The sequence below is a fragment of the Populus trichocarpa genome, chromosome 8 (assembly GCF_000002775.5).
Source record: "Populus trichocarpa isolate Nisqually-1 chromosome 8, P.trichocarpa_v4.1, whole genome shotgun sequence".
Taxonomy (NCBI): domain Eukaryota; kingdom Viridiplantae; phylum Streptophyta; class Magnoliopsida; order Malpighiales; family Salicaceae; genus Populus; species Populus trichocarpa.
In genome coordinates, this window is record NC_037292.2 from 1425840 (window position 1) to 1438123 (window position 12284).

Consider the following 12284-nt stretch of genomic DNA (forward strand, 5'->3'; position numbering starts at 1 on the left):
TTTATTTTATATGCATATAATTTTTGAAAAAATTACTCTAATTCATATATAATTTGTTGGTTTCATGTTTTATATAAATTAAAAAAACATTTATTTTTAAATAATATTTGTAACCTTACATAATATTATTTTATTCATCCAATATTATTTGATTAAATAATATAGATAAACAAAATATTGAACAGAATTAAGTTAAAAGCCCGTGTGTTGCTGTGAGGTCACACATCATCTTGATGTATATATGTTTCTCAGTTTTTTCATTTTCATCTATATTTATCATTAATAACTTGTTTTTTTATTTAGCAGAATTTGTAGCTCCCAGAAAACAGGTAATGGCCGATAATAATGTAGCGGCGGCAAGGTGCGATAGAAGATAAGCCAGCGAACAGAAATGTCCATCACAGAACTCAACTCACTGAAAGCAGCATTTTATTGATCTAGATGCATAAAATTTCCGTGGTTTTCATGTACATTATTCTTTCTGAAAGACACCTGCAACTACTGCATCAGGGCGACTGAAAAGTTCTTAAATTTTTGAAAGCTCACCTAGTACCATCAATTGGTTCCTGAACCGGTTATAACTGCGGACATGCCTGGTAAAATGAATTACAAAACTGTGCAAAAATGATATGGCACAACAAATTGCAGTGGTAACAAATACCCCGGAAATAAATTTGTGCAATCCATCGAAAATTCCCCAACTCGCTCAAGAACAGAAATGGATCATTTCTTGGACCCATTTGTTAGTTTCGAGGGCTTATTTCAATATCACAGAAGCAGCCTGCGGATATCACTGAAATTAGCACGCAAAGCTGATAGGAATGCACCTGCAAAGAAAATAGTTTAAGCTCAAAAGTTGTTGTGAAGTTCTGCATATAAATATGCCCCACGCAGCAGTCAAGCTGCCCAAGTAGCATGTTCGAAAATGTGCTACATGATAAGAGGCCAGGGGAAAAAATAAACTGAAATTACCACCCATTATTAATTTCTTTTGTCCGTTAGGGACAAGGAGAAAAATCACAAATTCAAAAACTGGTCGTAACTAGTTGGAAAGCTCATAGTTCTCCAAGATTCGATGCCTTGGGTCCCCGGATTACATAACAGCATTACCTCAACGCCCTAGGAAGAACTTGTCCAATTAGAGATAAGGCCTTTTAGCAGTATCCCTGCCTTTGAAGAGGTACCCTCATTTAAAGATACCCATAAAGTTTCAACCTCATTAAGGAGGCAATCCAATAGGATCCAAATCCTCAAATATGCTCTATTTTGAATTTGAATTTGAAGAACATTCACGGCATTTTCAAAATACCTTCCCTAATGAAAGTAAAGAAATTTGGAGAATTACAGACCTGAAACTTGGCCATCAAAAACACGATGATCAGCAGATAAAGTCAAGTTCATTTTGTTGATAACTGCAGGCCTCTCAATTCCTGGTAGAAAGAAAGTTCAAGTTATAGCACTCAAAGAAGCTCTGGTACTTGAAACCAACAAATATCAGGTGGCAGAACCTACAACCAGCAGATACTTACCATCACTTCCAAGTAGTGGTTCAACAACTTTGTTCCCTCTACCAACAGCAAGTATGCCAGCCTGCAATAAAAGAGATCTTTTATATACTATACATTTACAGGAAGCCAGCAATGATGGTCGTAGTGTATCCCTGTATTTCTTTCCGTGCCCATTTTTGATTTAATCAACACCGGGACTAATAAAAGATCACATGTTTATGATATTGCTGTTTTAAAAATAAAGACCACATGTCTATGATAGTTCCATTTTAAAAATTTAACAGCAGCAATATTTTCCAGAAACATGGAAGGTGTTTGTTCGACATAAAAAAGGAATGATATTTAACTAATGAGAATTTAAACACTAGCTACTCATGACTCATTTCTTCCAGTAAAGGAGATGAAAAACAGCAGAAATTCAAGCTATATGCGATGCCTAAACCCAACAGGGCCACAGTCATTTGATTTTTTTCTCTCTTGAAATAGTGACAAATTTCTTTGCAAGGCTGAAGCCAGTCATATTGCCTTAATTGAAAGAGCATAGTTTAATGCATATATGAATGTGTATGTTCAGGGTTGAGTTTGAGGAAGAGGGATGAAAAGAGAGAACCTGAGGCGGATTTATAATTGCAACAAATTGGTCCACTGGATACATTCCCAGGTTGGAAATGCTGCACAATAACAAGGAAAAATTAGGTATATACATTGTCTTTTATTGTATCTGTTTCAGAAAGTTCAGCCTAATAATATATGAACCTGAAAGTTCCTCCTTGAAATTCATTTGGTGTAAGCTTCCCGACCCGAGCTTTCTCAGCTAGTTGCTTGACCTGAAATTCCAAGCAAACAAAAATACAATAAGCAAAGCAAAATTGTGGTCTTCCCATACAGAAATGTAGACACTCGATAATTAACAGAAAACGAGGAGAAGATACATGAAAAGTGATTGAAAAATATAGAAGGAATGACCAAAAGTTCATCACAAGCTTGCCCAAAAGCAGAGAGTAGGGGGTGGTGGAGAGTTCAACAGTCATGGTTCGATAAAAATGAATTTTCTTAACACATTTCTGAAGTACGCATATTGTAGGTGTAACCTTTCCCTGGATTCTTAGAAGCAAGCATGGTCTTAGTGTAAGAGATAAGGTCTACTAAAATCCACTAGTGAATCCCACCATGGCGAAACAGAAATAAAATCACATTAGTTACCTCTGAGGAGATTGCAGAAATGGATTTCTGATCTGCATTCCTAACAATTGGCGTCATTAAGCCCTGCATAAGCAAATAAGGTATAATAAATTCTCTAGGCCACAAAGGTATAATGTTAAAAAGCCACCAGCTAGCAAATGCAGGGATACAAGTTAGGGTCTTTAGAATAGTTACTTCATGCATAAATGTTGAAAAGTATAATAGTCTCTAGTTCTCCCTCTCACTACCTGATTTTGGTTGAACTACAACCGGTAAGTGGCCCTTTTGGAATCTAGTTTTTGTCCAAACTTTTCAAGAGATTATAAACACCATACCTTCTCAGTAGCAACTGCAATCGATATGTCAACAGAGTCGCACAAAATGATTTCTCCTTTCTCAACATTCCAGTAAGCTGTCGTGCATTGATGTAGCATTTTCAGTATTAGAAATGGAGATAGAAACACAGCATGGTAAATTTTCTCCTGAAATTTAAAAATATTATGGAATCCAAAAAAGAATTCGTACTTCAAAGCCCAACACTCATGAAAAGTCAGGGTAGGTTACCCTGTGGGGGCATAGACTCTAGATCACCCTTCGGACCCAAAAGAAATGCATGCATTCTTGCAAGCACATACATCCGACAAAAGTATGGCATTAAAAAGACTTGCCATTGTTGAATTTAAAACACAACATATCCTAAAGCAGCATCAAATACACAAAGCGGGACAAAATGTGTTGAGTGATTTCTTTGGTCAATTATGCTCCTTAAAAAAACCAAATCTTGGTCTGCAATAAATCTATGCAATTGAGTGTTCTGATGCAACCAGTACTTAAAAGAATTATAATATATCTTACCATTAGCTTGCGGTACATTTCTCAGAGCAATTGCAACAGCTTTGATGACAATGTCATTTACTGAAACTTTGACATCATGTTGCTCTGTAAAATCAAGAAGCTCTGATGCATGAATAGTCTGCCAGCTATAATTTCTCAGAGAAACACAATAGTAATAACTGAAATTTTATACCTTTAAGCTCCTTTCTGAAAGAAAGAAGAGGATCCAGAATAACATCTGATGAACACATCTGACACCATTAGAACAAAAATTATATATTGGATAGTGAAATAGATCCCATAGAGTTATATATAACCTGTGGATAAATATAAATGTGGTGTCGTCTGTTTTGATTCCAACAACCTTCTAGCTATAACCTGCAGATCAATCATTATTTAAACATAAGCAATATTGCATTGAAAAAATAAAATCGCTGATTTAGAAAAAAAAATTTGATGGAGAAGAATTTGTCAAACACAATGACACAAACAAGCGCATAAGAAGAATCCAAAAATAACTCGAGAAAGATGGGAAAAAGGAGGGGGGTCACTGGAGAAGCAAGAATACATAGAACATCCATACAAACCAAGGAAAAGGAACTAAAAAATGTAAGTGACCTAAGCATCCATTAAAATAGTTAGTAGGAAACAGAGATTTGATCAGAGAGTGCCTACTTCTACTCCAATTATCAGACAGCCACTCCAATAACATAACATGTATTGCTATCACCAGAGTGCCAGTTAACATGTATGCATATAGGGGTATCAAATCTGGACTTAAACTACTATAAGTTGATATGTGGTATATGTCTGAAATGCCTTGCATCAGACACAAAAACAAATTCTGACGTCTGATGAAGGAAGGGAGAGTATCTTTCCTTTATGGCGCATAATGGATTTTGGAGACCGTCATGCATAAAGCTTTTCTCATCTGTCCATGTCCATGGTGGGAACTTCTCACAGATGCTTTGATATCTAATCTATCTTGAATCCTACACCTCCATCTCAGCTTACTCACATATTCTCATAACTATTAACAAAAAATTTCAGTATAATCAAGGAACTTGTCAATAACAAGGGGCATCGGATTTTGGAAAACCATTCACTAGGACACCCTAACAATCCCCAATCTGTCTATGATAGCTTTCGAAACTTGACTTTCCCTCACACACCAATGGCATTACCTTGCGGATTTGAGTGTTAGGCAGATCTTCAAAAGAATCTGACTGCTTTGGTTCCAGGGAAGGAATGGCAGAAGGTTGGGGACTCTTTTGAGGTGGCGGAGCTCCTTTCTCCGCGGCTGAAGATTTTTTTCCTTTCCCTGACTTAATTGCAGCCAAAACATCAGTCTTTAGCAGAGTACCATAAGGCCCAGATGCATGTAAAGATGATGCATCCAATCCATGTTCTGAAATAAGCAACTTAGCAGATGGACTGATCCTCTTAAAATTGCCTTTTTCTTTACTAGCTTCAGCTTTAGAACCATGATGAGTTGGTTTTTCTTCTTTAACCTTCTTGCCACTGCTGCTGCTAGCAGAAGTCTTTACAGCTTCGATATCATTCGAGTCTTCAACCTGGAAAAACATCCATTATTGCTCCATAAAAACATAGAACATACATACATGAACAATAACTCTGACTTACTGTTATGGCAATAGGTTGTCCCACAGCCACATCCTTTGAGCCTTCTGGTGCTAGTATCTTGGCCAAATATCTGCATTCAACATTTCACGAAAGAATAACAAAAACTCACAGATAGCATAAGATTCAAAATCAATTGCAGTTCATTCATTTCTATGAGAAAAAAAATAATACAAGCAAAGTCTAAAAGTAGCTTCTAAAAGCTAGAACATCTAAGGTATTAAAATAGTGCCATTGTATACAAAGCCAAACCACATGTACTCAAAGTCACACACAAAGTTAAGCCAGTAGTTTGAGATCTTTTATAAAAGCTGCTCATGTTTTACTAGAAAAGTATAAAATTCCAAAGTGGAGAGAGAGGGAGGGAGACAAAAGAGCCATACCCTTCTTCAAGAGTTTCAAATTCTAGAGTAGCTTTGTCTGTCTCTATTTCACATATTACATCACCCACCTCTATCTGTTAAGCACAGAGACATGGCAAGTGAAAAGGCATAATAATTTGGTCAATCAGCATCACCCAATTAGATAGAAAGCAATTTAGCCTAAAGAATCCAACCTTGTCTCCTTCCTTTTTTCTCCATTTGGCAATGTTACCCTGATTCTGAAGGAATAGATAGAAAAGAGTGTTTAGCTTAAAAGGAAAGGAGAAAATTCAACAAAATCAATCCATATTCATCAGCTGATTTATTTCGTCCTTTCCTACCATTGTTGGGGACAATGCTGGCATTCCAAGAATAACATGAGGGGGAAGTTCTGATGCATTAATAGAGCTTGTTTCTTGTGCCCCACCTTCACTTTTGACATCCTGGTCAGTTGATTTTTCCTCCTTAACATCTGATCCACTTCCAACAGTAGCAGGGACGTTTTGGATGTCATCTGCATCCTCGACCTTGTGAAGACATAAAAGGAGTGTTAATGACCTTCTAATGGAATGGTTCATACTCAGAATGAAAATTGCTGAGGAAGCATAAAAGCAAATCTCACTTATCAAACAGTATGAAACCATATTACCTATTTAAGTGATTAAAATATCCTCCAAGGATACTCCAATAAAGAAACAAGTGCCTATGATGCATAATCAAGTACCAAAAGGAACAGAAAGAAAAGAAAGAAGTGCACAGGAAAATGTACAGAAAGGGAGGTTATCTCCTTTACAGAAAGATTGGTTTTCCTCGATGTCAAACTTTATATTATAATTTACCGTTATTGCAATGGCCTGTCCTACAGGTACATCCTTTGAACCTTCAGGTACCAATATCTTAGCCAAAAACCTGCATTGGATCGGTACTCATCAATGAAGAAAAAGGAAATTTTACAATCTGTGATGGGGTAAATAAACATAGCACGCCAATGGCAAATGTGGATCCAAAAATTAAATATCACAAAAAAAATATACTAGATAAAAAATTAGAAAGAGCAGAATTACCCCTCTTCAAGACATTCAAATTCAAGTGTAGCTTTATCAGTCTCTATCTCGCAGAGGACATCACCCACTTCTATCTGTTAGATTGGTCCACTAGTTCAGAAACCATATACGGATGAAATCAACAAATTGTCTCCATTCAGTTATGGCAGGATTTATTTCCAACAACCATCTCCAAATCACATCATTATAGAAGTAAGCAAGCTGAATTTACAAGCATCATCTTATATCAAATCCTGCACTAACTCACCTTCTCCCCTTCTTTCTTCTTCCACTTCGCGATATTACCCTGAGTCTACACAAGAACAACAAGTAGAGAGACTTGAATTCTTGCAGAAGAGTAGAAGTTCCAGCTAAAAGAGATGAGAAACCTGCCTATAGTATACCATTCCTGCATATCTTACCATTGTAGGAGACAAAGCTGGCATTCCAACAACTGTATGTGATGGCTCTGCAACAACAGGAGTTTAATCATAAATACCAATATTAATGTTCTCACAAGCAAGATAAGGCTTCTACAAATCACCTCTTCATTTCAAAGATTAAAAAAGAAGTTAATGTCAACATACATGGCAGTCATAGCAAGATGAAAAATTCATATGCTTGTGAACTGATGAGCTTGTGAACTTGCATTGGAATTTGAGGCAATGCATGCATGCATGAATTCTTATCAATTTCTTTTTTCTTTTAGCTTAATTCATAACAATCTCTACACAGTCTTACTTCAACAGAACTCAACATGCACTCATACCACAGATTATTTATCAAATTTCAGCTGAAGTTCACTACCATTGTCCCATACGAAGTGCACGGCACAATGAGCAAGTTGGGAAGTTTTGTAGAATATAGGCTAATTTTATTGTTATTTCACTGGCTTATTGAGCAGAAACCCTCTTTCCAAATTATGTCCTAGCACAGGAGAGATAAACTGGTTGGTATTTTCTTCGTAACACACTTAGCAAAATAAAAGATTTCAAGAGTCTTTCATGGCACACGAAATTATGTTTCTGCCAGCATTCATCTGTAAAAATTCAGCATGAACACATGCAATTTTCAAGAAGTTGGGGAACATGCATGTGAGTTGTTGACTCACTTACTCTGGGAGTAGCAAAATAAGTTATGAACACTACAAAGCGCAAGTCCATTGGTGATCCTTATTATTTAGCCAGGTTCATGGTTTGAACCTGCAACTCCAGATTCACTTGGAGCTAGTAAAGTCCATGCCACACAATCCATTCACAAAATTACTTGATGCATAAACCCAGTGCCAACTAACATAGATCAGTGTTCTGATTGTAGACTTAAAATAAGAGCATACTGGTTTCATTAATTCTACAGACAACAGAGACACACCAAACCAAGTCCCTTAACGCAACAACAGAAGATTCCCTTAGATACAGACAAATATCAGGAATTGCAGTAAAATGAGGTACGTACCAGAAGATGAGAAATGTCGAACACCAATTTGCATCTGTAAAGCAATAGACAACATCAGAAAACGGACAAGTCTAAATTAGAACAACTCACATAATTCAACACTAACCTTGAGCTTCAAAGAACTATCATCGTGTACTCCACTGACTGTAAATACTGATGCAGACCTAATGCACATAACCAACAGTGAAAAACCAGCAAAATTGAGCACACACAAAAAAGAAAAGGACAGCAAGAGGTTGCAAGCTAGGTGGCTCCAAATAGAAATATAAAAAGAACAGAAAAAATTAAAGAGACCAATTCAAGGTATGTGTAGTAAATTAATCAAATTGGGCACCGATTCTCGGTCGAAAAAATTCAATAAACAAATCAACAATCCCTGCTCAAATTAGCTTTCACTTCGTCTAATTCCAACTTCACCAATTTCTTTCTTTGTTTGTTTCCTTCTTTTTTAACACTTCAGCACCGAAGCAACTGTACAACCACTAAGGAAACCAACAAACGTAAAAGGTAAAAAGATGCAAACCTTGAGAAAGAGCCATTGGCATCCAAATTAGAGCAAGAGCTGTAACAAGAAATTAAAAATATCAAAATTAAACTGAGGATTGAGAAAATAGAAGACATGATCAATTTCCACAAATTTTTTTTTTTTAAATCATTCATTCATGTAATTTAAATAAATAAATCTGCAATTAATATTGATGAAACAGGAAATGATTGACTGACTGGCCGATTGATTGATCAACACAAAAATGAAATAAACAAATAAATAAGCTAAACAATTGGCACGTGCAGATGGAGAAAATTACAGAGCGAAGGATCGAGAGGAAGAGAGAAATCGAGCTTTGAAAAGAGAAGGTGCGAAGCGCGATGTCAATGGATGCCTAAGTCGCGAAAGCAGCGCCATTCTCTGTTCACTTTCTGCTGCTGCTATCGAGAGAGAGGGAATTTGAGAATGGTAAGTTTGTTTATTTTGAAGAGCCGAGTTAGGGGTGTTTTTCTGTTTGGTTTTCTTTCTTTCTTTTTTTTAGTCAAAATTCAGATCGTAGTCGGTGAGCTATGCGCTATGGGTTCATTCTGGCTGACTGGTTGCGCTGGAGGGGTGGGTGCGTTTTAAAAATTGCTGTTTAGGTGTGGTGGGGCTACTAGCCTCAAAAGGTTGCTCTATTTTCCTACTCTTTTCAATGTGGTCACCGTCAATTAATTTTTCTTAATACACACCTCCTTCCTGGGCTTGGTTTCGTAATTCTGTTGGCTTTGCTGTGGTTATAGCTGTTTTTTTTCATTTATTTATTTTAATTTAATTATTGTTAATAGTATTGTATATCTAAAATTATTACATCAAATTGATGCTTCTATAATTAATGGTCTGTGAGTGCTTCCAAAAATATCATGAAACACTTTGGATATTATGGTAATTATTATCTCTTATTTAAATAAGTGTTTCTTTTCAAATTAAGTTTTTAAAACTCTAAAATAAAAATCATATTTAAAACTATTGTATCTTGTTAGGTGAAACCAATTATTTATTATTTATTCTTTATCTTCTAATTCTGGATTAAGTTGACACAAGGTATTTATACATATAACAAATTAATTATAAAATTGTGATAGAAATATAATAATTTAGTAAAAGAAATGCGATAACTTTATTCATTGTATTTTTATTATCTTGATCTTATATCAAATGAGAGAAATTAAGCAGCGATACATCAAATCCCACTTGTAAGAACAACTAGAATTTAGCTTGTGGAGCTAGACAAAACGACCTATTTGAGTTTATATTAAGAGTTGATGTAGAAGGACCAAATTAATAAAATTAATTGATTGATGATGTAACATAAAAAATAAGAAATAAGAGGGACTTGTAGCTGTGCTCTATTTTTTTTTCTTTTTTTCCTGTTTTTTGGCTTTCGGCTTTTCTTTAGGTAAATTTATGGTCAGCTCCTCGAAGTTTTTATTACTGGAGACTGCGCCTCTAAATAAACTAATGGATTGTTTTTCCTTTTTCTGCTACCTGCATCTACTTGGGCTGGAGTAGAGCCCATACACCTGCCTTTCTGTAAGGGTTTTTTGGGTGAAAGCCCACTTTCGACATCTAAGAAGATTGTTACTGGGTAAAAGCCCAACAATAGCCTCTAACACACAAAAAATAGGCCCTGGACAAAATGGGTTATCCTGTCGAGAAGGGAAAAAAACTTTGTTATAAAGTTTATTTTATTTATTTTTTTCTAATTCAAATTCAATTAAAGAATTTGAAGTATAGCTGCCAGACAAAACAGGGACAGTTGGGTCACTAAATCAATCCAGGATTATAATTTAAACACAATTTTAAATGCAAACCACAATTTAAAACCTAAATATTCTAGTAGATCATAAATATAATTCATATATCCAATTTAAAGTTTGAAATGCCAAATAACAATCACAATCAGTAATTATAATTGATGTACATATATTATAACGAGGTCAGTCAGTCTCGTCCTTAATTAATACAAGGAGATTCGCCAACAAATTCAATATCAAGTCACAAAACCATATTTCATAGAGTAATGCTATCCACACAGAGGATAAGAATTGCAAGTATAGAGATATCTTGGAAACGCGTGCTAATCTGTGTTTCTAAAAAAATTATATTTTTATTATTAAAAATTAAAATTTTTATATATTTTGTATTGTTTTGATGGGTTGATCTCAAAAATAAATTTTAAAAAATAAAAAAAATATGATTTTAATACATTTTAATATAAATAACATTTTAAACAATATTTTTCTTTCTGGATAGGCACTTCAGGTCATGCCCGATTTTAATTTCTCTCCTCCTCCTCCTCCTGCTGACCATTTCTCTCAACTGCTCTTGTGACTTCCTGGAAAACGCACATACTCATCATATTTTTTCAACATAGCTTGTTCAATCAAGATGAAGTATTTCTTAGCATGACATGACTTGATTTCTAGCAAAATGCCACCACATGTCCCTTCTTTCTTCTCGAATCGCAAATTGCTAGAAAGTGACCCTTGTCTCTCTGTACACTTTGGTGAATTTTAATCATAGTTATAAACTTGATAATTTATAATTTTAGATAAGTTAAGTTTTATTTCAAATTATTTTGATATTGATATAATCAGATTTGAATAATTCGGCTGATTGATTGAGTTAAACATTAAAAAAACAGAAATAACATAAAAATCTAAAATCAATTTGAAACAAAAACTTTTTATGAGTTTAGATCTGATTTTTAAAATAATTTCCGAGATAAGAAATATTAGTTGAACTTTTTTTATTGAATTGAATAGAATATTTTATCATTAAAATTAATTTTTTTATTAACCAGAATTGATATCAACATCTTTTTTTTCTCTGTAACTAAATTCAGTATTCTTTCACTTTTATTAAACTAGAAACTAAAAAGTCAAAGAAATAATTTTTTTTTTACAAAAATTGAATTGAAAAAAACTATATTTACACGACAAACTTGTAATGAAGACTTGCTACTTGACTTGACTGTTTTCCCACACTGGAAATTCTAGAATAGGGCCATCCGTTATTCCGTCCCCATGCAGAAGAAGGAGCTCAAATTATCTCCCCAGCACAATAATACATAATTAAAGAAAAAAATCACGAACAAGGACAGGATCTGTATTAGCCTTCGACATTCATCTAAAGCAACATGTTAGCCTAATTTGAATGCAGCAACACGAAAGAAAGGCATAAAGAAATTTAGGAACCCATGGAGAAAACTTAATCAAAACCCCTTTCCTGGTGGCTGTGAGGGTTGAGGAAACAAAGCTCAACAGCTTGAGCTTGGAAAGAACGAAGAAAGGGCTCCTGATTGCTTCTATCAGAGTTGGTGGTTGTGAGGGTCGAGTTGGAGATTTTCATTTTCATTCCAGGGTGTCCAGTACGAGTAATGAGGATGAAAATTAAAAAAAAAACAAAATTCTGGATGGCAGTGTTTAATTCTTACATTTCCCCCCCTCACAGTTAGACCCGTTAGGTTTGGATTCGATCAAGTTGGATGAACTGAATTTCTAAAAAAATTATTCGGATTAAACGCATTTCACAAAATCAAAATCTTGAACGATTCAACTACTAACTTAGCTCGGATTAAATTCCAAATATCTGGTTTCCAATCTCATTTATGGTACGTAATCTTAAAAATCGTTATAATTCCATATTCCATGCATGCATGCTCTAGGTTCTATGAAGGAAGACTTGACAAATACTTCAAGCACAGACAATTTATTGGCCCACCGGGATT

General features: G+C 35.0%; 1 protein-coding gene across 1 annotated transcript; it reads right to left on the minus strand.

Annotated features, from left to right (window-relative positions):
- Positions 1-412: 412 nt before the first annotated feature.
- LOC7494908 (dihydrolipoyllysine-residue acetyltransferase component 1 of pyruvate dehydrogenase complex, mitochondrial) lies at positions 413-9107 on the minus strand. The gene is made up of 23 exons (XM_002311941.4): positions 8832-9107; positions 8549-8587; positions 8132-8189; positions 8026-8059; positions 6993-7039; positions 6839-6883; positions 6592-6665; positions 6367-6436; positions 5869-6054; positions 5722-5766; positions 5549-5622; positions 5169-5238; positions 4709-5098; positions 3842-3902; positions 3718-3762; positions 3546-3629; positions 3026-3102; positions 2712-2774; positions 2265-2335; positions 2119-2179; positions 1530-1590; positions 1350-1430; positions 413-827 (listed from the first exon to the last, which is right to left on the minus strand). The coding sequence occupies exons 1-23, from the start codon at positions 8927-8929 to the stop codon at positions 769-771; spliced, it is 1893 nt and encodes a 630-aa protein (XP_002311977.2). The 5' UTR covers positions 8930-9107; the 3' UTR covers positions 413-768.
- Between the last annotated feature and the right edge of the window lie 3177 nt (positions 9108-12284).